This window comes from Rana temporaria, chromosome 4, assembly GCF_905171775.1.
Source record: "Rana temporaria chromosome 4, aRanTem1.1, whole genome shotgun sequence".
In the NCBI taxonomy this organism is placed as follows: Eukaryota; Metazoa; Chordata; class Amphibia; order Anura; family Ranidae; genus Rana; species Rana temporaria.
This window is the reverse complement of record NC_053492.1, coordinates 12,827,377-12,853,214: the sequence shown is the minus strand read 5'-3', so window position 1 is coordinate 12,853,214 and position 25,838 is coordinate 12,827,377. Positions and strand designations below refer to the sequence as shown.

General features: G+C 44.7%; 1 protein-coding gene across 1 annotated transcript in view; it reads left to right on the top strand.

Moving 5' to 3' along the window:
* The first annotated feature begins 672 nt into the window (after positions 1-672).
* LOC120935531 (zinc finger protein 850-like) overlaps positions 673-25,838 on the top strand; it is a 40,560-nt gene continuing 15,394 nt past the window's right edge. Inside the window, exons 1-2 of the mRNA XM_040347581.1 lie at positions 673-710; positions 3,180-4,344. Of these exons, the coding sequence (XP_040203515.1) occupies positions 673-710; positions 3,180-4,344 (1,203 nt within the window). The remainder of the gene's footprint in view (positions 711-3,179; positions 4,345-25,838) is intronic.

Genomic DNA, 25,838 nt, shown 5'->3' with positions numbered 1-25,838 from the left:
TCGGACGTACGGCCGGTACGTCCCGAGGATGAGCTTCAGGAATCCGACTACAGCCTCAGGGCTGTACTCGGACAGCCTATCAGGGCCGCTGGCCCTGATAGGCACTTCCACACAGCCAGTCAGCTGCTGCTATTCAGCTGACCGGCGCTCAACATCCGGCCAGCTGAATAGTGGGCGGCAGCGGCGAAAATATACAGATTCATACAGTGTATGAATCTGTATATTTTACTGGCTGGGAGCGAGCCAGAGGGGGTGGCGCTCCTGCGTCCCTATGGACGCACCACCACTGGCCTCTATTAGTATTTAAAAGAACAGAGCAAGCTTCTAGGATAGGGCTGGCACCTAGATGAAAATACAATTTTCCCTTCCATGTAGATTCTCACCTCCCTGAAGTTTCAGTCATTTTGGCTACAAGGATCCGAGGGTACAGGGAGAAGGCCCTGAACTGTCTGCCAGCTTTGGTTTATATCCACAGATCTAAGGAATCTATATTTATCTCTCATAAAAGCTAAAATATTAGTTAGAGGGATGAAAATAATAATCCTTCTGATGGTACACATTGTACAGTTGAGCTACGTATACATGTAAATCTGTATTAGTAGCATATGTAGTATTTGGGAGAAGCACGCAAAACTGTTATATGGCGGCAGTCAGGCAGTAATTGGTACTGTCATGAGTAGGGATGAGCTTGATGTTCGGGTCGCACATAAGTTAGACTCGAACATCGGGTGTTCGTCGAAGAACGAACATTATGGGCCATTCGCGGAAAGGATGTAGGACAGGGTTTAGTATTGTTGGAGCTTGTTCCACCACCACACCTCCAAAATGCTAGTGGTGATTCTGCCACAGCTTTCTCATCCACCCTCTCCTCCTCTTCTTCTTCCTCCTATAGCCTCTTCTGCAGATTTGTCCTCTGACACAGTGGTGCTCCGTAAGCATTCAAGGGGCTACGCAAGCACTTAGGCAAAAAGATGCCATGCAGTGTTTGAGTTGGTCTGCTTAGGGGACAGGAGCCACACTGGAGCAGAGATTCTGTCAGATCTGCAGGGGCAGGCTCAGAGGTGGTTGACGCCACGCCAGCTTCAGCCAGGAATGGTTGAATGCGACAATGACACCAACCTTCTCTCCGCCCTCCGACGGGGACACTTGACCCATGTTCCATGTTTGGCACACATCCTGAATTTAGTGGTGCAGCGGTTCTTGAGCAGGTACCCAGGCTTCCAGGATCTCCTGAGGCAGGCCAGAAAAGTCTGTGGTCATTTTTGCCGGTCATACAATGCCAGTGCTCGGCTGATTGACATTCAAAGGGAATGCAACCTGCCCACCAACCGCCTCATTTGTGACATGCCCATCAGGTGGAACGCAACATTGTCAATGCGGTTGCGCACGCAGCAGAGGACCATCAATGAGTACCTGTGTGAGTATGGCACCAGAACAGGGTCGGGAGCTTGGCTTCTTTTCACCATGCCAGTGGCTACTGATTAAGGATGCATGCACTGTCCTGTCACCATTTGAGGAAGCCACAAGGATGGTGAGCAGTGATACTGTCCCTCTTGTCTTCCTGTTGGACCACACGCTTCATGAAATAATGGACAGGGCCCTTAGGGCAGAACAGCGGGAGGAAGAGAAGCACTTCCTTTCCTCTCAAGGCCCCCTTTTATCCAGATAGTATTCCTGCGGGCCTGCCGAAATAAAACAGGAGGAGGATTGTGTCAGCATGGACGTGGCGGTTAACACTCAGCAGCAGTCTTCAAGGGATCGTTTTCTGTCCCCAGAAACCCAAGGAGTGTGTATGTGGCTGGGAGGAGTTTTTTTTGGATCATGTGATCCTTAGTGACCCAGAGGACTCAGAATTGAATACCTCTGTAAACTTACGCTGCATGGCCTCCCTGGTCCAGCGAAGCCTGTGAAAGGACCCTAGGGTTCGAGGTATCAAAGAGAGGGATCATTACTGCTTGGCAACCCTTCTTAATCCACGTTACAAGGGTAAGGTTGCAGAACTCATCCTGCCTTCGCAGAGGGAGCAGAAGATGAAACATCTTCAGGAGGCCTTGAAGAAAGGTTTGTGCAATCTCCTGGTGCTGGACAACGTGTTGCTGAGGCTTCGTTCAGTCACAGAAAGAGCGTTGGAGAAGGTGGCTGGCTGACCGATGCCTTCAGACAATTTTTCAGTCCACGGTGCCAAGGTCTGATTGGTTCAAGCAATCATCGTCGGCGTCTGCATTACATGGTGCAGGAATATCTAGGGGCAAGAGCAGACTTGGCGACCTTTCCAACAGAGCATCCACTGGGTTACTGGGTCTTGAGGATGGACCACTGGCCAGAACTTGCTCAATATGCAATTGAGCTACTGGCCTCTCCTGCATCCAGCGTTTTTTCTGAACGCACATTATAGTGCTGCTGGAGGGTTGGTAATGGGTCATAGATTGCGCCTGTCCACAGACTTCGTTGATAGGCTCACATTCATAAAAATCAATCCGTCTTGGATCAGCAGCTATCAAGCACCTGATGCTGATATAACCAATTGAATTTCCTATGGATGTGGGATCCCTTGAAGACTGCCTATGCTGAGTGACTATCCTATTCCTGCTCAATCTTGATGCTAGCTTCTAAGAATATTTTTTGGTGGGGCTCAGCCCCGCTGTTATTCACAACTAAATCATGGACTAAATAAGGAAGTGCAGTACTTCTTGTGTTGAGAAGATGGCAATGAGTGATAAAGGGGAGGGGACACTCGTCCTATAATCCCCTCCTCACTGTCACTCCTATAAAAGACAGTTCTCGTTGTTTCCTCACTCTCTGACTAAGGTCCATGAATAAAGAAATGAACTGGTAGGAGATCAGAGGACCTATTTACTAGTTACCTTGAGGGGGGAATTGTAAGATCCTCAGAGACAAAGCTGCCTGATGTGGGCGGAGTCCTGGTTTAGGGGAACCAATCTGCTCATGTCTAGTAATAATCTTTTTATTTCTATTTTAGTAGATGGACGGGAGATGAGGAAAACCTCAGAGGATTGTCTCACTTTGTCTCCAGACTGTAAAGTAGAAGATGAGGACATCACACAGTATAGTCCAGGAGAAAACCCGACTACCTCAAATGTCCATCCGGCACCACACAGTGTAGATGGACCATCGTATTCCTCTTATCCTGAGGAACCTCAGACTGTGAGGGACGGTGCCGGACCATTGTATTCCTCTTATCCTGAGGAACCTCAGACTGTGAGGGATGGTGCCGTCCTTCCAACAGATAAGAGGTTTCCCTGTACTGAGTGTGGGGAGTGCTTCCAGTTCAAATTCAATCTCGATGAGCATAAAAAATCTCACACAGGTGAGAAGCTACATACATGTCCAGAGTGTGGGAAAGGTTTTTCAAAGAAGTCCAACCTTTCCAGACATCAGAAATTGCACACGGGGGAGAAGCCTTTTTCCTGTCCTGAGTGTGGGAAGTGTTTTTTAGAAAAAAATGAACTTGTCACACATCAGAGGTCTCACACGGAGGAAAAGCCGTATTCCTGTTCCGAGTGTGGGAAATGTTATGTAAAAAAATCAGTGCTTGTCCAGCATCAAAGGTCTCACACGGGAGAAAAGCCATACTCCTGTCCTGAGTGTGGGAAATGTTTTTTACTGAAATCCCGTCTCTACAAACATCAGAGATCTCACACAGATGAGAAGCCGTATTCCTGTTCCGAGTGCGGGAAATGTTTTTCACAGAAGGCCCATCTTTACAAACATCAGAGCTTGCACACGGGGGAGAAGCCTTTTTCCTGTCCTGAGTGCGGGAAATGTTTTTTACAAAACTCAGAACTTGTCGCACATCAAAGATTGCACACGGGGGAAAATCTGTATTCCTGTTCCGTGTGTGGGAAATCTTTTGTACAAAAATCATGGCTTGTCCAACATCAAATTTCTCACACAGGAGAAAAGCCATATTCTTGTCCTGAGTGCGGGAAATGTTTTTCACTGAAGTCCCGTCTTAACAGACATCAGAGATCTCACACGGATGAGAAGCCGTATTCGTGTTCAGAGTGCGGGAAATGTTTTTCACAGAAGTCCCATCTCTACACACATCAAAGATCTCACACAGGGGAAAAGCCTTATTCCTGTCCTGATTGTGAGAAATGTTTTTTACAAAAATCAGAACTTGTCACACATCAGATGTATCACACAGGGGAAAAGCCGTATTCCTGTTCTGACTGCGGGAAAGGTTTTGTACAGAAATCTGTGCTTATCCAACATCAGAGATCTCACACGGGGGAAAAACCATATTCCTGTCCTGAGTGTGGGAAATGTTTTTCAAAGACGTCAAATCTTTACAGACATCAGAGATCTCACACGGGGGAGAAGCCACTTTCCTGTCCTGAGTGAGGGAATTGTTCCTCACTGAAGTCCTGTCTATCAGGGATCCCACACAACCCTCGAGGTGTATTAGTGACTTGAGTGCGGGAAATGTCTTCTGTATGAATGTTGCTGGACATCACAGGTCTCATGTGGGGAAAAAGCACACCCTGATATACACCTCAGATATACTCCATGGCTGATCTTCATCATGTAAGGAACGGTTCATAAGGAGATCAGAGATCACCAAAGACATGGATGAAGTGTTGTACCGTGTTGGCCATTGATAGCAGTAAAAAAAATAAAAATGTAGTCATTACTTTTTGTTGGCTGAGTCATTGTTGTGGTGTAAGATTTCACAAATGCTTAACCACTTAAGCCCCGGACCAATATGCTGGCTAAAGACCCAAGGGGTTTTTACAGTTCGGGACTGCGTCGCTTTAACAGACAATTGCGCGGTCGTGCGACGTGGCTCCCAAACAAAATTGGCGTCCTTTTTCCCCACAAATAGAGCTTTCTTTTGGTGGTATTTGATCACCTCTGCGGTTTTTATTTTTTGCGCTATAAACAAAAATAGAGCGACAATTTTGAAAAAAATGCAATATTTTTTACTTTTTGCTATAATAAATATCCCCCAAAAACATATATAAAAAAAAAAATTTCCTCAGTTTAGGCCGATACGTATTCTTCTACCTATTTTTGGTAAAAAAAATCGCAATAATCGTTTATCGGTTGGTTTGCGCAAAATTTATAGTGTTTACAAAATAGGGGATAGTTTTTTTGCATTTCTATTTTTTTTATTTTTTTTATTAGTAATGGCGGCGATCAGCGATTTTTTTTTTCGTGACTGCGACATTATGGCGGACACTTCGGACAATTTTGACACATTTTTAGGACCATTGTCATTTTCACAGCAAAAAATGCATTTAAATTGCATTGTTTATTGTGAAAATGACAGTTGCAGTTTGGGAGTTAACCACAGGGGGCGCTGTAGGATTTAGGGTTCACCTAGTATGTGTTTACTAGTGTAGGGGGGTGTGGCTGTAGGACTGACAACATCGATCGCGTCTCCCTAATAAAAGGGATCACTCGATCGATGCGTCGCCACAGTGAAGCACGGGGAAGCCGTGTTTACACACGGCTCTCCCCGTTCTTCAGCTCCGGGGAGTGATCGCGACGGAGCGGCTATAAACAAATAGCCGCGCCGTCGTCCCGGATCGCTCCCTGAGCGGACCCGACCTCCGCATGTACCGGGGGGGTCCCGATCGGACCACCCACGTCTAGGCAGGCACGTACAGGTACGTTGATGTGCCTGTCTGTGCTATTCTGCCGACGTAAATGTACATGAGGAGGTTGGGAAGTGGTTAAAGGTCTATTTAAAAAAAAAAAAACATTTGTTGGGTGAAAGTGGCACATATTTCATAAGCTGTAAGAAATGTTGGCCATGTTTTCTGGCAGCATACGCTTCGGTAGCCCCGCCTATTCTCCTACCCCATAGGACCCCATTCCCATAAATCCTGAGGCTGAGCAAGAGGTTGCATTCCTTTTTTTTATGTCCTCCTCATAAGACCCTTGATGTTTGGCGTTTTCCATACCTATTTGGAAGCATCAGAAGACGGTCTCTTGCGGCAACAGCTGATACAAGGAGAGTCATGCGGCATCCAGGAGACTTCCAGCTTCAACAGGAGTTCTCACTGTGTCCCCAGCTTATCGGTGGGGTGGTGATATGGTACACATTTGGGTTTGAGGCCTGGAATGTAGGACCTGCCATCGTCGGGTGTTTGTATTTGCCGGGAGCCCTGCTATCAGCGGGTGGCTTTTAAGTATTCTCAGCATGGATACAGCAGTTGTGTTCCTGCCTCTGGAATACGGCTCACCCAGCAGGTGCATCCATTGGAAGAGGTCTAGGACAGTGGTCATCAACCCTGTCCTGCAGGGCCCACCAACAGGCCAGGTTTGCAAGATAACTGAAATATATCACAGCTGATATAATTTGCTCCTCAGTGATTGCAGTATTCTAGTCTGCATCTTCCCAAGGTAATACATAAAACCTGGCCTGTTAGTGGGCCCTGCAGGACAGGGTTGATGACCACTGGTCTAGGATACATGAGTTAAAGGAGTTGTAAAGGAAAAACATTTTTTGCCTAAAATTATTGTCTGCAAGGTAGACAGACAGAATAGTGTAATGATTCTGTTAAAAAAAGAGTAAATACCTATTAAATTCCTTCATCTATATCACCTCCGGCATTCTAGTTTCTGTTCTCTCACTTCCTGATTTGCGGTGCTCGTTCATGTAAGAACTACATTTCCCAGTAAGCATTGCGGCACGCCCAGTAATTCACACCTCCTTGAAGTCTCTAACACGTAGAGATGTAGTTCTCAGGAGGGGGCGAGCACGTCACTGACCACCGCAGTAAAGCCTCCCTTCACGGTGGTGAGTAACAATCAGACAAGCAGGAAGTGAACAGAACAGAGAAGAAATAGAGCAACTTCTGAGCAAAAACGAACAATGAGGAAGTGAAAAGAGGAATGTATGCAGGTAAAGGATGCTTATTATGAAAAAAAAAAAATTCCTTTACAATCCCTTTAACCACTTCCCGACCGCCGCATGTATATGTACGTCGGCAGAATGGCACGTACAGGCACATTGGCGCACCTGTACGTCCCTGCCTAGAGGTGGGTCGGGGGTCCGATCGGGACCCCCCTCCGCTACACGCGGCGGTCGGGTTCCCTCAGGGAGCGATCCGGGACGACGGCGCGACTATTCGTTTATAGCCGCTCCGTCGCGATCGCTCCCCGGAGCTGAAGAACAGGGAGAGCCGTGTGTAAACACGGCTTCCCCGTGCTTCACTATGACGCTGCATCGATCGAGTGATCCCCTTTATAGGGGAGACTCGATCGATGACGTCATTCCTACAGCCACACCCCCCTACAGTTGTAAACACACACTAAGTGTACACTAAATCCTACAGCGCCACCTGTGGTTAACTCCCAAACTGCAACTGTCATTTTCACAATAAAGAATGCAATTTAAATGCATTTTTTGCTGTGAAAATGACAATGGTCGCAAAAATGTGTAAAAATTGTCCGAAGTGTCCGCCATAATGTCGCAGTCACGAAAAAAATCGCTGATCGCCGCCATTAGTAGTAAAAAAAAAAAAATGTATAAAAATGCAATAAAACTATCCCCTATTTTGTAAACGCTATAAATTTTGCGCAAACCAATCGATAAACGCTTATTGCGATTTTTTTTTTACCAAAAATAGGTAGAAGAATACGTATCGGCCTAAACTGAGGAAAAAAAAATGTATATATGTTTTTGGGGGATATTTATTCTAGCAAAAAGTTAAAAATATTGAATTTTTTTCAAAATTGTCGCTCTATTTTTGTTTATAGCGCAAAAAATAAAAACCGCAGAGGTGTTTGGGAGCCACGTCGCACGACCGCGCAAATGTCTGTTAAAGCGACGCAGTCCCGAACTGTAAAAACACCTTGGGTCTTTAGACAGCATATTGGTCCGGGCTTAAAGCGGGAGTTCACCCATTTAAAAAAAAAAAAAAAATCTCCCCTTAGCTTCCTGCTCGTTCGGTCTAGGGGAATCGGCTATTTATATTAAAATAGGTGCAATACTTACCCGTTTTCGAGCTGCATCTTCTTCCGTCGCTTCCGGGTATGGGTCTTCGGGAGCCGGCGTTCCTTCTTGAGTGACAGCCTTCCGAGAGGCTTCCGACGGTCGCATCCATCGCGTCACTCGTAGCCGAAAGAAGCCGAACGTCGGTGCGGCTCTATACTGCGCCTGCGCACCGACGTTCGGCTTCTTTCGGAAAATCGTGACGCGATGGATGCGACCGTCGGAAGCCTCTCGGAAACCTGTCAATCAAGAAGGACCGCCCATTCCCGAAGCCCATACCCGGAAGCGACGGAGAGGATGCGTCTCGTAAACGGGTAAGTACTGCACATATTTTTAAATAAATTGCCGATTCCCCTAGTAATAACGAGCAGGAAGCGAAGGGGGAAAAGTGCCCTCTAAGGGTGAACCCCCGCTTTAAGTGGTTAAGGGGGTAACTCCACTTGTGCTAAAACAATCCATATGGAGATGACTTTGCTCTGGGTGATCAATGTTTCATGTGGTTTCCTAAAAATGTTTCTGTCCTGAGCAGATAACTGTTTACTCATGTCTTGCTTTCTGTATGGCAGGGTCAGGTTCATTAGCCACCTGGTGAAATCACGATGCTCTAATATGAGAAGTCTGCAGTGTCCGTATTCCTTTAGCAGTGGTTTACCCTTTAGGGGGTTTTCTCACCTAGCAAGCAGAAACAGCTATCACATTTGTCTTTTTTTTTGACAGCTTAGGAAACTTCAGCAGCTGTAGTTTGAATTGGGAATGTTATCTTTACATTTGTACATGTGTCAGAGAAGAACTATGTGCAGACGGAGAATTTCTGTTAGCCAAATCCACAGACACAGAAATCCTATTAGCCAAACCCATGGACAGAGAATTCCTGTTAGCCTGACCCGTGCACGCCCGCCTGTCACTAAAGTGTCATCAAGTGGGCTATATAAACACCTTTGCTGCACTTAGACCTTGCCTTGTGGTCTACAGCGTAGACTTGTGTGGTTTGTTTTGTTCCGAATTAAAATTTGGACAAATGACGGTTCTGCCAACCGGAGAACCTGTTGTGGTCGGAGGTAGAAGGGAAACTGTTACCACTAAGGGACCAATCGCCTTTACCTGGGACCAGCATGAGTAACTGAAGCAAGTATCAGAGCAGTATTCTCACCAAACAGGCACGGTGGAGAATTGGGAAACTTCAGGTGATCAAGTCAGGGAACCAACCAGCGGAGGTGATGCTTGCAGAGCAACCTTGTGTGTCAAGCTAGGGACCGAGCCGGTCAGCAGGGGTGAAGCTTGAAGGTAGCCGGAGTGTCAAGCTAAGGACTCAGCAGGGAAGGGTGGGTGACCCTTGCGAAAAATACCACCGCAAGGGCCTTGAGGAGCTCACAGGATTCAGAGTCAGTGAATCAGAGGGTCTAGTGAGAGACTAGGAGCTCAAGGGGTTGAACTACAAGGAGAAGTTGTAGTACAGCTGATGGAACTGTTACCATAGGAGACAGCAATCCTGCACGGGCAGAAGTGGCGCCTTTCACTGTACTGCTGTCCTGTTGAAGTCTCGGAGTCTGCCATTTGAATTGAAAACTACTTAAGGATGTCCTGGCCCTGACCCTTTTTCCTCTTTCAAAATATAAAAAGGACTGTCAAAGAAATAAAACCTATTTTACATCCAAGAAGTGTCTTGCGCTCAAAGGGCCAGATCCACAAAAACCTGGCGCAACTTAAAAAATCCCATTTAAGTTACACTGCCTTAAAATTTCTAACTAAGTGCCCGATCCACAAAGCACTTACCTAGAAATTTCAGGCTGTGTAACTTAAATCCGGCCGGCGCAAGGCGTTCCTATTCAAATGGGGCGAGTCCCATTTAAATGAGGCGCGCTCCCGCGCCGGCCGTACTGTGCATGCGCGAAGTTACGTTACGCCGAGTTTTGTGGATCGCGCCGGCTTAAAAAAGTTGCGTCGGGAAAAAAAAAAAAAAATTTGACAGCGTCGCTCGGCATGCATTCCTGAGGGAGAACTCCATGCCAATTTTCAAATAAAAAAACGGCATGAGTTCCCCCCCCAGGAGCATACCAGGCCCTTAGGTCTGTTATGGGTTGTAAGGAGAACCCCCCTACGCCGAAAAATCGACGTAGGGGGTCCCCCTACAATCCATACCAGACCCGTATCCAAAGCACGCTACCCGGCCGGCCAGGAATGGGAGTGGGGACGAGCGAGCGCCCCCCCCCCCTCCTGAGCCGTGCCAGGCCGCATGCCCTCAACATGGGGGGGTTGGGTGCTCTGGGGCAGGGGGGCGCACTGCGGGCCCCCCCACCCCAGAGCACCGTGCCCCAATGTTGATGAGGACAGGACCTCTTCCCGACAACCCTGGACGTTGGTTTGATTCAAAGTAAGAGGGGGAATAGATGGGGGGCAGTAAGAAGAGGGGGGGGGGGGGGAGAAGGAAAAATTGCAAAAAAAAAGGGGAGGGAAAAGGGAAATTAGATAGATATTAAGAGAAGGAAAGGGGGGGAAAGAAAATAAAGAGAATAGAAAGAAACGTAAGGAAAGCACTCACATGGGCCACATCTGTAAAGTATTAGAGAAGGGAAACAATATATAACGAGTGGACATTGATGGTCAGACTTTAAGGCCAAGGAAGGTTAAAAAAGTTTAATTTGATAGCATATAAATACAAAAACAAGTACAGAAATAATACAGAAAAATATTATTATTATTAGCCACTGTATATTCCTCAGAAGTCGCCAACGCACGTTTCGCCGTGGGGCTTCTTCAGGACGAAGACGAGGAAAGCATGTTTAGCAGAAAAACAGATTTGTGTCTGTAATGATACAGTGTAAAGGGTTAATAACATATATCAAGAAAGAAAAAATTAAAAGAATGAATATCTAGGTGTATAATTACATGACATATGGTCCTCAGCGGAAGTATCCATAGGGCATATGCGATGCACAATAAACGACAGCATACGTCGGGAGTGCAGTTTTGACAGGAATTTTCACACACAGCACCAGGAATCTAATTTTCGCAAAAAAAAATATGTATATATATATATATACTCAGTATAATCATGGTAGTCATTATCCACAATGCATGCACACTCATAGAAAAGAAGAGAAAACATATAATAGAAGTTCAGATATAGCCAAAGTATATACAAAGACAGGGAGGAAAAATAAAAAAGAATAAAAATAAATATAAAAAGAAAAATAAATAAATAGAAAAAATAAAAATAAATAAAATAAATAAATAAATAAAACAAAACAAAAACGACAGATATGTCTATAGTAATAAAATGGCGTTTATGATGTGGCAACACAGAAAATCACCTTTGGTGAACCAATAAAGGTCAAGCAAGTGGTCCGTGGATTGCAGGGCTAGAAACTCCCAGGCAGATTGCACAGCTCAAAAAGATAATAACCAAAATCAAGAATATGAGCCTTAATTCACCTAATTAAAATGGTCTCAGGCTTACTGGGACAGCAGATAGTAGTCAGCATGTACAACATGTGAATCCAATTGTTCAAGCCGGTAACGCCGCTAGTAACCATACACTGCAGTCAAAACAGGAGGCCTATGAATAAGAGGAGATATACGTGAGAGTGTAACACATAACACTCTCAGAAAGCACCAAGGAATATCAAGAGGCGCAGAGGCATAAGTACTTACCATGGAGCAGCGTTAGTAACGGATATCTGTGTCCCAGGGTGTACACGAGGCAACACAAGGCAGATGCGTCTGTGTCTCCCTTAAATAGGGCACATCCCTGCGTCAGCGTGCGACGTATGACGTCATTAGATGCGCGCCAACACGTTCCGGCGGCGCATAAACAGGTCGCAATTTTCGATGTGACGACGGAACGGATATTATAGCATAGCCGTGAATCGCGGCCAAGCATAGGCTTATAAAGAGGCGCATATATAAAGGATTAGGCCACTAAACAAAATGGACCATAAATAGTAAGAAAAAGGGTTTTAGAAAGCGGGCTCACATGGCAGGGCTAGGAAAAGGGGAAACATAAATTTAAATGTCAAAAGTAATACTTGAACGATCTCAAGCTTGCCATCATGTGGACAAATAGGAAACGCACATCCTATATTAATAGGCAAATATTGCCCAATTCGACTCTAGAAAAAGTGATTATATAGACACACAGTATAGATCAAAAGGAAAAAATTAGAAGAGTGTGTACATACATAGAGGGCAACGACTATGTCCTAAACAAAATATACAACCAGTGATTAACCAAATCCTGGTTGACCGTTATGGAGCCAAAACATAAAAAAAGAAATTGGTGAATTGTCGCAACCATATCCATGAATAGAATCATAAGATGAAGCTAAATACATATACCCCTGGTACAACCTTGGAGGACCAGACAATCAAGCAATCAGCAGAGAGATATCCAAACGTCTAAAAATATTCATCAATAAATTGTGTATATATGTGCAAGGGTATATGATTGCACATTACTTCCTGGGTTTGGTATGGTAGTCCCATTACCATTGTATTGAAAAATAGCACATAACCTATATTTTATTACTGTTTATAGAGAAAAACAAAACAACTAATATTGGACAAAAATAACAATAACTGGTAAACAAATATTCTTCTTATTTGGGATTTACCAAAATATCATTTATATTGTGTTTATAAAGAGCGTCCATATACAAAGAATATATATAGTCTAATGCATAAACCATCCCAGGTGGAAAAAGTGGGAAAGGTTAAGATGTTGCGGGTTAACAAAGATGATAATAGGCTTAAAATAACACAAAAAATACAAAAAATAAATAAAGACGGATAAACAACAGAGAACCTGTTTGGGGATCATTAAACATATAGAAATGACTTGAAACTCATTGAGTCATTCAACCCTGGCCACACGTTTGCCTTGAGGCGATAGATCCATTGAGTTTCCCGCTGTAGGACTTTCTGATCGAAGTTGCCCCCTCTGGGGTCCTTGGCTATGCAGTCCAGTACCGAAAATTGTATTCGGGGGGTTACATAGCCGTGTGTAAAAGCAACATGATATCCCATAGTTTTATTTAGTAGACCATTGGTAATATAATACATGTGATCTTTAACCCGTTTCCATAAGGGGCGGATAGTTTTGCCCACATAGAAGCATCCACAGGTACAGAAAATTATATATATAACCCCTTGTGTTTGACACGTGACATGTTTGTGTAATTTGTGTGTTTCCCCATTGGGAAGGTCAATGGTCTGACCCTCTCTAATTAGGTGACAAAAATTACAGTGCCCACATTTATAGAGGCCCGGTGTTTCTGACAAACCTGATAGAGGCTTGCAGTAAGTACTTTTAACCAACCGATCTCTTACCGATGTGGATCGTCTAAATGTAATATTAGGGTTCTTTTTTGCCACATATTTGGAGAGAGTGGCATCTGCCGTGATTAGATGCCAATGTCTTTGGATAAGTTGACGGATTTGGACGTGCTGGTCCGAAAAGGTCGTGATGAAACGCGTCACGGCATTGTCAGACTTTTTTTTGGGGTTACTCTTAAGCAGAGTACTAGCTCTGTTTCTTTCAGCAGCTCGATTGAATGCCCTCTTTAAGCAGGATCTGCTATATCCTCTCGTACTGAGTCTGGTGTAAAGCTTATCCGCTTCGCTTTTGAATTTCGCATTATCTGAGCAGTTTCGACGTAGCCGAAGGTACTGGCTGTACGGTATGCTCTTTAGCAATGGTGCCGGGTGGGCACTAGCTGCATGTAGCAGAGTGTTGCCCGCAGTGGGTTTGCGGTATAAAGATGTTTGTACGCCATTGACCTCATCGACATAGATCAATATGTCCAGGAAGGCAATGGCCGAGTCACTATGATTCATAGTGAACTTTAAATTAAATTCATTGCAATTCAAGAAACTCATAAAAGCAAGCAAATCCTTTACTGTACCCGTCCAGAACATCAGCACATCGTCGATGTATCGAAACCAGCTTAGTATAAATGATAAAAAATAGGTGTTAGAGTCAGACGAAAAAAGTTTTCGCTCCCACCCCCCCAGGTACAGGTTCGCGTAGCTGGGGGCACATGATGTGCCCATAGCGACTCCCTGTACCTGGAGGAGGTGGGACCCATCAAAGGAAAAAACATTTTTCGTAAGGATATGGGAGAGAGATTTAAGCACAAAACCATTGAGTTTATCCATTTTTGGTCCCCTTTCAGCAAGGAAGTTGGAGATAATTTGGAGGCCTTTATCATGTGGTATTGATGAATAGAGGGCCTCCACATCTATTGAGACCAAAAGGCAGCCATCCGGCACCGTTAATCCATCAATTGTTCTGAGTAAGTCGGGCGTGTCTTGAATGTAGGAGGGTAATGAGGTCACGTGTGGCCTGAGGTATTGGTCAATGAATACACTTGCTCTTTCAGTTTTAGAGCCAACTCCTGATATGATTGGGCGGCCTGGTGGATGTTGTAAATTTTTGTGCGTTTTGGGTAGCGCGTAAAAAGTGGGGATTCTAGGGTGTGGGACCTGAATACCATCAAAGATGGCTTTGGTAATAGACCCGTCAAAAAGTGCCAATTGTAATAGGTCATCGAATTGCTGATTGAATTTGGTGATGATCTCTTTATTAATTGGTAAGTACCATGTGCGGTTTTTCAGAATATCCCAGCACATGTTCCTATATTGTAAGTCGTTCATCACCACGATATTACCGCCCTTATCGGATGGTTTTATAATAATTTCTGAATTTTTACTCAGTGCATCCAGGGCTTGGGTGTGTATGGGCGAAAATTTAGGATTAATATGTTTGACAAGAGAGAGTGATTCTACCTCCCTTATTGTTTGAATAAGGAAGGCCCAAACATTCGAGTTAGTTTGGAGTGGTGGAAAATTTAAAGATTTCTTTTTTACTGCTTTTTCAAGTGTTTCTAGATCTTGCCTGTATATAGATAGTTGTACCCTTTCTCCTTTTGACTCATAAGATTCAGGCGTAGTGTCTTGTGTTGGACAGCTATCATTTTCGTCTAATAATGAGATTAGTGTTTTTAAAGCACGAAAGTCGGCAACTGTGAAGCTTTTCCAAATTTCTTGGTTGACGACTTCAGCTTGTTTTTCTTTTCTTTCCCTATCATACATGAATTTCAATGTTAGTTTTCGAGCAAACAAGTACAAATCTTTAATAAGATTGAACTTGTTTGTTACTTGATTCGGGCAGAAATTGAGACCTAGACTGAGAAGTTCTTCCTCAGATCGATTAAGGGCATATTTGGACAAATTAATTATTTCCAGTTTAAGTGTATCATTGACCATAATGGGGGGTCTAGACAGAGTCAAGTAGGGAGATTTGTGTATATTAGGGTCTGGTGTATTTCCACCGTCATTTTGAATAGTCTTTGTCATTGGTGCAAAATAATGGTCAATCTGTCATTTTTTAGGGGTGTCTTTAGGTATTGCACCCGATAGATTGGTGTTGTATGGTCTGGCTAGGCTTTTTGCTGATTCCAGAATGTTTTGACGTAAGGTTGGGTCTATTCTAGGGGTACAGGAAGAAGAACAAGTAGACAGCTCAGATGAGGCACCCAGTGTGGAGGGAGGAAACATAGATGTTAGCTGAGATAGCGGGAGTGGCTGTTCTGTTACAGAATCTGTCACTGGAGTGCTTGTAGTGTGTATATCGTCATTATCTGTTAATCTTTTTTTAGTTTGTGCACCGTTAGAGTACCCACCACCTTGTTGAGTCCTTTTCCGGGTATTCCGTCCATGTCGTTGTCCTTTCTCAACCGTCCTAGTTTGCTGGGAAACATAAGAATTGGTAGAGGAGTCAGAATCAGTTTTATCTTTGTTGTTTGTCCCTTTTCTTCCCTCCCTGAATTGTCCAAGATTCCTGCGTCCTATTTTGGGGCCATTTGTAGTTGGCCAAGAGTAGGCATAAAGACCGGCAAATGCCATTTGGTCTCGTGCCAGTTTCTCTTCTTTTTTAACCAAAAGATCCCTAGTAAAGCCCTGGATATTTTCTTTTAAACGTGCATCATAAGCTGCAAAACCTTCCTTATTGAGAGTGGTCACATTTTCATCATAGATTCTTTTAATTTCACAGTCAACAACTTTCAATTCCTTCATATAGTATTCTACCATGAGTTCCATCATTTTCCTAGAACAGCCTAGTAGGTTTTGTTCCCACCTAGTTTTAAAGTCTGCATCAATAGACCAAATATTGGGGAAGACTTGTACTCGTAGGCCTTTAGGATTCATGTTTTCAGTGATATATTGTTCAAAATATCTTATGTGCCAGAAAAGACTGGATTTCCTCTCAAATGTTTGGAGCAGTTTGTGATACACTATCTCAAAATCAACTTCTGATTTGGTATTAACAGAACATGTTTTTTGAATATCTAGCATAAAGCCTTCCCAATTATTGCCCGTAAAGTCAGCCATCAATGTCACCTCGCAATATCGTTTAAACTACAAAAAATTGTATATGTAAAGAAAAAAGAATATGTTGTTTAAAAATAAAATAAAGTAAATAAAAAACAAATTGTTCATAAACTAGTGCTAACAAGGGGTGATTGCCTCTGAAAAACAAAGGACTTCACGCACCCTCAGAGTGCGAAAAGACAAAAGGTGTCTACCACCTGGTATATGTATTGATTCAAAGTAAGAGGGGGAATAGATGGGGGGCAATAAGAAGAGGGGGGGGGGGGGGAAGGAAAAATTGCAAAAAAAAAGGGGAGGGAAAAGGGAAATTAGATAGATATTAAGAGAAGGAAAGGGGGGGAAAGAAAATAGAGAGAATAGAAAGAAACGTAAGGAAAGCACTCACATGGGCCACATCTGTAAAGTATTAGAGAAGGGAAACAATATCTAACGAGTGGACATTGATGGTCAGACTTTAAGGCCAAGGAAGTAGGTTAAAAAAGTTTAATTTGATAGCATATAAATACAAAAACAAGTACAGAAATAATACAGAAAAATATTATTATTATTAGCCACTGTATATTCCTCAGAAGTCGCCAACGCACGTTTCGCTGTGGGGCTTCTTCAGGACGAAGACGAGGAAAGCATGTTTAGCAGAAAAACAGATTTGTGTCTGTAATGATACAGTGTAAAGGGTTAATAACATATATCAAGAAAGAAAAAATTAAAAGAATGAATATCTAGGTGTATAATTACATGACATATGGTCCTCAGCGGAAGTATCCATAGGGCATATGCGATGCACAATAAACGACAGCATACGTCGGGAGTGCAGTTTTGACAGGAATTTTCACACACAGCACCAGGAATCTAATTTTCGCAAAAAAAATATGTATATATATATATATACTCAGTATAATCATGGTAGTCATTATCCACAATGCATGCACACTCATAGAAAAGAAGAGAAAACATATAATAGAAGTTCAGATATAGCCAAAGTATATACAAAGACAGGGAGGAAAAATAAAAAAGAATAAAAAAAAATATAAAAAGAAAAATAAATAAATAGAAAAAAATAAATAAATAAATAAAACAAAACAAAAACGACAGATATGTCTATAGTAATAAAATGGCGTTTATGATGTGGCAACACAGAAAATCACCTTTGGTGAACCAATAAAGGTCAAGCAAGTGGTCCGTGGATTGCAGGGCTAGAAACTCCCAGGCAGATTGCACAGCTCAAAAAGACTGTGGTTACAAAGAGAGAGAAAAGACAGTATATGGATGAGAATAAATATAGGAGTCCCCATGATTAGCAGCCCAAATTTAGTTAGATAATAACCAAAATCAAGAATATGAGCCTTAATTCACCTAATTAAAATGGTCTCAGGCTTACTGGGACAGCAGATAGTAGTCAGCATGTACAACATGTGAATCCAATTGTTCAAGCCGGTAACGCCGCTAGTAACCATACACTGCAGTCAAAACAGGAGGCCTATGAATAAGAGGAGATATACGTGAGAGTGTAACACATAACACTCTCAGAAAGCACCAAGGAATATCAAGAGGCGCAGAGGCATAAGTACTTACCATGGAGCAGCGTTAGTAACGGATATCTGTGTCCCAGGGTGTACACGAGGCAACACAAGGCAGATGCGTCTGTGTCTCCCTTAAATAGGGCACATCCCTGCGTCAGCGTGCGACGTATGACGTCATTAGATGCGCGCCAACACGTTCCGGCGGCGCATAAACAGGTCGCAATTTTCGATGTGACGACGGAACGGATATTATAGCATAGCCGTGAATCGCGGCCAAGCATAGGCTTATAAAGAGGCGCATATATAAAGGATTAGGCCACTAAACAAAATGGACCATAAATAGTAAGAAAAAGGGTTTTAGAAAGTGGGCTCACATGGCAGGGCTAGGAAAAGGGGAAACATAAATTTAAATGTCAAAAGTAATACTTGAACGATCTCAAGCTTGCCATCATGTGGACAAATAGGAAATGCATCATAAGCTGCATTTATATAGGCCTCACCGTCCCATCATGCTCCGGTAGGTACCCACGTGGTGGGTGCACGTGGGTAGGCACCCACCACGTGGGTACCTACCGGAGCATGATGGGACGGTGATGCCTATATAAATGGGATGCAAGGCGCGCTTCCATCATTGCAGTGAGAAGAGGCGTCGAGTCAACATCGGAAGAGGGGAGAAGAACAGAAGAGAAGAACATGACGTCACAGAAGACCGCGCTGGCTGCCTGCTAGTAATTGAGCTAACACACGAAGATAGCAGGCAGCCAGCGCTGAAGGAGAAGGCACCGGACACCTGGAGAAGAACCGGGGTGCGCCGAGTCAACAGCGGAGAGCGGCGAAGATACAAGAAGACCCCCGGAGAGCGGAGAAGACCCCCCCCCCCGGAGAGCGGAAGAAGAAACCCCCCCCGGAGAGCGGAGAAGACCCCTGGAGAGCGGAGAAGACCCCCGGAGAGCGGAAGAAGAAGCCCCCCCTGGTATTAGAGCTAAAAAAGACAGGGGGGGCCTCCGGAGCAGACTAATAAATTATTTTAAAAACCCTTGTGTTGTGTGTTTAATAACTATCACTTTGCCTCCAGGTGAATGGGTAGGGGTACGATGTACCCCATATCCATTCACTTAGGGTGGGGGGCCGGTATCTGGGGGCCCCCTTATTTGAGGGGACTCCCAGATTCCGATAAGCACCCCGCCCGCAGCCCCCGACAACCAACGGCCAGGGTTGTCGGGAAGAGGTCCTGTCCTCATCAACATGGGGACAGGGTGCTCTGGGGTGGGGGGGCCCGCAGTGCGCCCCCCTGCCCCAGAGCACCCAACCCCCCCATGTTGAGGGCATGCGGCCTGGCACGGCTCAGGAGGGGGGGGGGCGCTCGCTCGTCCCCACTCCCATTCCTGGCCGGCCGGGTAGCGTGCTTTGGATACGGGTCTGGTATGGATTGTAGGGGGACCCCCTACGTCGATTTTTCGGCGTAGGGGGGGTCTCCTTACAACCCATACCAGACCTAAGGGCCTGGTATGCTCCTGGGGGGGAACCCATGCCGGTTTTGATTTTACAAATTGCCGTGGAGTTCTCCCTCAGGAATGCATACCAAATGCCGTCGCTTGAATGGGCTTTTACATGGTGTGACTAACTTTCCACTTTGTAAAACCAGCCCTAGTTTTACACTTGCAAACTAAAACTTACGGCGAAAAAACTAAGCTGAAAAGCTAATTTGCATACTAGAAGCAGCATTTCGACTCGAAATGCCCCCAGCGGCGGATGCGGTACTGCATCCTAAGATTCGGCAGTGTAATTCAATTACACATGCCGGATCTTCTGCCTAACTTTGGAAAACTGCTTCTGTGGATCAGTTCCAAAGTTAGGACAAGGGATACGATGGAGTAACAGCAGTTACTCCGTCGTATCTCTTTTGTGGATCTGGCCCAAAGACTTTTACCACCTTTGCACCCACTATGCCTCACAACCCACCTCATATTGAAGGATGTCAGCTATCTTTGACCTTGAAGGTTCTCATTAGACTGGGAGAGGTCAGAGATTCTGCTACATTGATTCGGATGTATCCGAATTTCCAAATGGACATTGATCGTCAACCAATTTCGAAAAAACAGTTATAAAGAAATTAACAAATGCATTTGCATTCATTGTGAATAGCTGGTTGTTAAGGACACCGAGGCTGCTGGCTCTTTAACAACCATGACTAATTTGCTGTCAGCAGTATTCCCCGCTGCCAGAAGAATCCCCCCAATCCATACCACACCCTTAACAGAGCACACAGCCTGGAAAGAGGAGGCGATTATATTGCCCCCCACATGAAATGCTGACCCACAAAAAAAGGCCACCACCAGTCTTGTCAAGAAACACACCATACGACAGCCTTTTGCTGGTAGGTAAACATGGGGGGGGGGGTCACACGGTGATGTCACCAGGTAACCATGCCCCCCTATGATATGGACTGGGGTCTCTGAGTGATGTCATGTGGGCATGGTCACCAGGTGACCCCAGCCCCATGTTTACTTAACTGCAAGCAGCTGTCATTCGGCAAGTGCTTCACGATGGGACAGGTCGTGCTCGTCATTTATCATGATTGATGTTGGTTTTACATTGGGGGATGTTTTTATTTTAACAAAGAACTTGTCAAAAAATGTCTGAGTTTTTATTTACTTTTGAAATTTTTTGGGGGTGAATGAAGAGAGATGTACCCCATTCTCTTTCACATGGGGGGCAGGACCTGTGAACCCCCTTGTTAAAGAGGGCATTTAGATTCCGATTAGAGATCCCCACACACCCCCACAACCATTGGGCCAGGGTTGTGGGTAAGAGGCACTTGTCCTCATCAACATGAGAACAAAGTTCTTGGATGCAGCCTCCCTCCCCCAATTGCACCCCCCTCTCTTGGCATGCTGGGCTGCATGCTTGGATAAGGGTATAGTGTGAATTTTAAGGGAGAACCCATGCCATTTTTTTAATATATATTTGGCTTGAGGTTTCCCTATAAAATACATACCAGACATCAGGGACTGGTATATATTTGGTATATTTTTTTTTAATGCCAGCACTTTAGTTTAAATTTTGCTGTCAGCGGTCACCTGATTCTTAACAACCAGCTATTCCGAATGAAATAAAACGAATGCCGAAGATACAAAACTGCATTAATATACAAAGTGGGGCTGCATTAATATACAAAATGGGGCTGCATTAATATACAAATTGGCACTGCATTAATATACAAATTGGGGCTGCATATATATATACAAATTGGGGCTGCATATATATATATATATACAAAGTGGGGCTGCATTAATATACAAAAGTGGGACTGCATTCATAGACAAAATGGGGCTGCATTCATAGACAAAAGTGGGGCTGCATTTATATACAAAAGTGGGGCTGCATTTATATACAAAAGTGGGACTGCATTAATATACAAAAGTGGGGCTGCATTAATATACAAAAGTGGGGCTGCATTTATATACAAAAGTGGGACTGCATTTATATACAAAAGTGGGGCTGCATTTATATACAAAAGTTGGACTGCATTTATATATACAGTGGGGTTGAATTTATATACAAAAGTGGGAGTGAATTTATATACAAAATGGGACTGCATTAATATACAAAAGTGGGGCTGCATTCATATACAAAAATGGGGCTGCATTCATATACAAAAGTGGGGCTGCATTTATATGCAAAAGTGGGACTGCATTTATATACAAAAGTGGGACTGCATTTATATACAAAAGTGGGACTGAATTTATATATACAGTGTGACTGAATTTATATACAAAAGTGGGGCTGCATTTATATACAAAAGTGGGACTGAATTTATATACAAAAGTGGGGCTGCATTTATATACAAAAGTGGGGCTGCATTCATATACAAAAGTGGGACTGAATTTATATATACAGTGTGACTGAATTTATATACAAAAGTGGGGCTGTATTTATATACAAAAGTGGGACTGAATTTATATACAAAAGTGGGGCTGCATTTATATACAAAAGTGGGGCTGCATTTATATACAAAAGTGGGGCTGCGTTCATATGTACAGTGAGGCTGCAATGATGGGCACTGATGAGGCTGCATTGATCTCTTGTACCATGTCTTCAGTCTCTGACCATCTCTTGTACCATGTCTTCAGTCTCTGACCATCTCTTGTACCATGTCTCCAGTCTCTGACCATCCCTTGTACCATGTCCATCCCTTGTACCACGTCTGAAGTCTCTGACCATCCCTTGTACCATGTCGGCAGTCTCTGACGATCCCTTGTACCATGTCTGCAGTCTCTGACCATCTCTTGTACCATGTCTGCAGTTTCTGACCATCTCTTGTACCATGTCTGCAGTCTCTGACAATCTCTTGTACCATGTCTGCAGTCTCTGACCATCCCTTGTACCATGTCTGCAGTCTCTGACCATCCCTTGTACCATGTCTGCAGTCTCTGACCATCTCTTGTACCATGTCTGCAGTCTCTGACCATCTCTTGTACCATGTCTAGTCTCTGACCATCTCTTGTACCACGTCTGCAGTCTCTGACCATCTCTTGTACCACGTCTGCAGTCTCTGACCATCTCTTGTACCACGTCTACAGTCTCTGACCATCTCTTGTACCATGTCTGCAGTCCCTGACAATCGTCTACAAACTATGGGATAGATTTATGGCATTTATATTTAAATATTTTTTACTAGTTATGGTGGCGATCATTGATTTTTTTAGCGGTACTGCAACATTGCAGCGGACACACCGGTAATCGATTTCTGTAAGCAACACCTTATTTTCTTTATCGTACATCACGGGACACAGAGCGGCATTCATTACTATATGGGGTTATATGGAGTACCTTCAGGTGTAGACACTGGCAATCTCAAACAGGAAATGCCCCTCCCTATATAACCCCCTCCCATAGGAGGAGTACCTCAGTTTTTCCGCCAGTGTCTTAGGTGTTAGTCATGGTTTAGCTTGCCTCCACATCCTTGGGATTAGGTGAGCTAACCGGTTCTGTCCAAAAAAGCCTCAGCGCTAAAGTGGTCAGTAACCGGACCCCAAACCCTTGGGGTATAGCCCATAATGCTTTTCTTTTTAGAGAGCTGGACCCTGGGCCCAGAACTTAGAAACCTTTGGGTGCCTAATGTTTCTGTTGCCAGAGTGCTATATGGGCCCAGGACAGTGGATCCTTCATAGGAACCCAGGGCCTGAAGGTCTAGACATCCCCACCGAGATGGGGGAAGATTGGGCCTCTTGCTTGGCAAAGTCCTGCGGCATGGAGCAGGTAAGTGAGGGGAAAACTTGCGGAACTTGGTTCTTAGCAGGTTTTTTCTGGGGGGTCACAGGGGACATGCCTAAAGTTATGCACTGCATCTGGCAAACTAGTCACATATCATAAAGATAGGATGGCTCTATATGTATTATTCCCCATAAGATGTGACCTCCCTTGTAGTGTTGGAAAAGCATTGAGTGGGGCCTGTGTGATATAAAAGTATATGTGTGTGTCAGAGAGCTGTGCTTACCTGCAAGCCTCCAGGCGATGCTCCATTCAGTCTTCCTCCTCACGGCCTGCAAAGCAGGCAAAACGCTGACCTCCTCATGGTTCCAGGCTGCAGGCTGCAGTTTGCTGGAGCAGAGAGGTCCCTTCCTCCCAACCCCACCCCCCCCCTGTCGGGAGGGGCATTTCCTGTTTGAGATTGCTGGGGGGGAAGGGCGGGTCAGTGGCTTAAGGAAGGGGGCGGCCCTTCCTTGTTTGTTCCATATAGCTCATTCAATACTTTGGAACTGAGGAGGAAAGACCAGAACGGCAAGCACGGGGCGCCGAGGACACACAGTGGCCAGAAAGAATATTGCAGTCTTCAGAAAGACTGTTTTCAAGCCTAGGAATAGGCTGTTTCTTTTCCATCTCATAGTTTTTCTTGCAATACTACTCAGGGGGACAGAATGTTTTTTCTTTCCTAGATTTGAAAAAAAAAAAAAAAAAGATTTTTTTTTGAAAAAAAAAAAAAAAAAAAAAAGTGTCATCTAGGGGAGAGGAAGCATTTTTTTATCCCCCAAACAGGTGTTTGGGCATTTAACTATTTATAAGTCCCAGGTACCAATAAGTAGCAGGTGTACCTCGGTATTGTACCATGGCATCAAAAAACAAGGGTACAAGAGGTGGGGATTCCCCCAGAGAGTCTGAGGTCTCGGACAAAGCTATGCCGCTGCTTTCCCCACAGGGAGCCTTGGGGCCATCGGGATCTGGGGCTGGAGCTGACGCGGGTCAGTCCAACCCTAAGATGGTCACGGAGGAGGTATTACTCACCTCTTTAAAAGAGATGCAGAAAAGCATGGGTAAAATGATAGCCGCAGCTATGCGGGGCAGTAAGCGGAATAGATCTCCGTCGCCCGAGCGCGGACCCTCAGAAGAGGAGGTCCTTTCCTCAGGGGAATTGGACGACCTCTTGGACAAGGACCAAGTAGGTTCAGGGATCGAGGATCCGGATACAGAGGAGTCTGGGGCAGTCTCCCTGAGGGAGAGCTGGTGGATTCAAGGATTGTCGGACTTGGTCCATAGGGCATTCAACTTGCCAGTACCAGATCTCCAGGTATCGACGGTTTCAGCTTTGGGCTCACTGAGGGCGCCTCAAAGCAATGCTGTGTTTCCGATCCATCCTCTATTAGAGGGAGTTTTGTTCCAAGATTGGAACAAGCCAGATAAGATCTTCTTACCACCTAAGAAGTTCTCTGTCCTATATCCTATGGAAGAAAAATTTTCCAAAAGATGGGCTACTCCTGCAGTGGACGCAGCCATCTCATGTGTTAACAAATCGTTAACATGCCCTGTAGAAAACATACAGGTGTTCAAGGATCCAGTTGATAAGCGCTTGGAAGCACTACTTAAGAACTCCTTCACTACTGCAGGGGGCAGTAGTACAGCCAGCTGTGGCTGCGATTGGGGTCGCTCAAGCATTATCGGATCAATTTAAGCAGATGCTTAAACTTATTCCTGCCCAGCAGGCAGAAGAATTTTCGGATGTCCCTAAGGCCATATGTTTTACGGTAGAACGCAATCAAGGATTCTATCCAGCAAGCGTCACGTTTATCGTTATCCCTTATCCATATGAGAAGACTCTTATGGTTAAAAAGCTGGGAGGCTGAGCCCCCATGCAAGAAGCTCCTGGTAGGGTTCCCCTTCCATGGAGGACGACTCTTCGGAGAAGACCTAGATAAATACATTCAGACCATTTCAAACGGCAAGAGTACTCTCTTGCCAACTAAGAAGAAGGTTCAGGGGGCCTGCGTTTAAACGACAGTATTCCCCTGGGCAGGGGCCCTCTAATGCAAGCAGTATCGACGGCCTCCTGCAAAAGCAAACTTCGGCTTCAACAGCAAATCACAAGGACAGGCTGTTAGAGGCAAAAGGCAGTGGTTTCGCAAACCAGCAAAACCAGCCCCCAAGCCAACCTTATGAAGGGGCGCCCCCACCCACGAAGGTGGGGGGAAGGCTGCGACTCTTTTCAGAGATTTGGGAAGCCAGCATTCCCGACGAGTGGGTACGGTCTTCCGTGGCCACAGGCTACAAATTAGATTTCCTAAGGTTTCCTCCTCCTCATTTCCAGAAGTCGAGGATTCCAAACGATCCGGAAAAGGGAGCCGCATTAAGATCGGCATTAGATCATCTACTTTCCCAGGAAGTAATAGTAGAGGTACCAGTCCTGGAACAGGGGCTGGGTTTCTACTCCAACCTATTCATCATCCCAAAATCAATGGAGATGTCAGGCCAATTTTGGACCTAAAGATGGTAAATGCATATCTAAAGATCCGCTCATTTCGGATGGAATCCGTGCGGTCAGCAGCTGCCACACTCCAGAAGGACGACTTCATGGGCGTCCATAGACATAAAGGATGCCTACCTTCATGTTCCAATTTATCAGCCACATCAAAGATATCTACGCTTCATGGTGGCTTCGCGTCACTTCCAATTCGTGGCGCTTCCCTTCG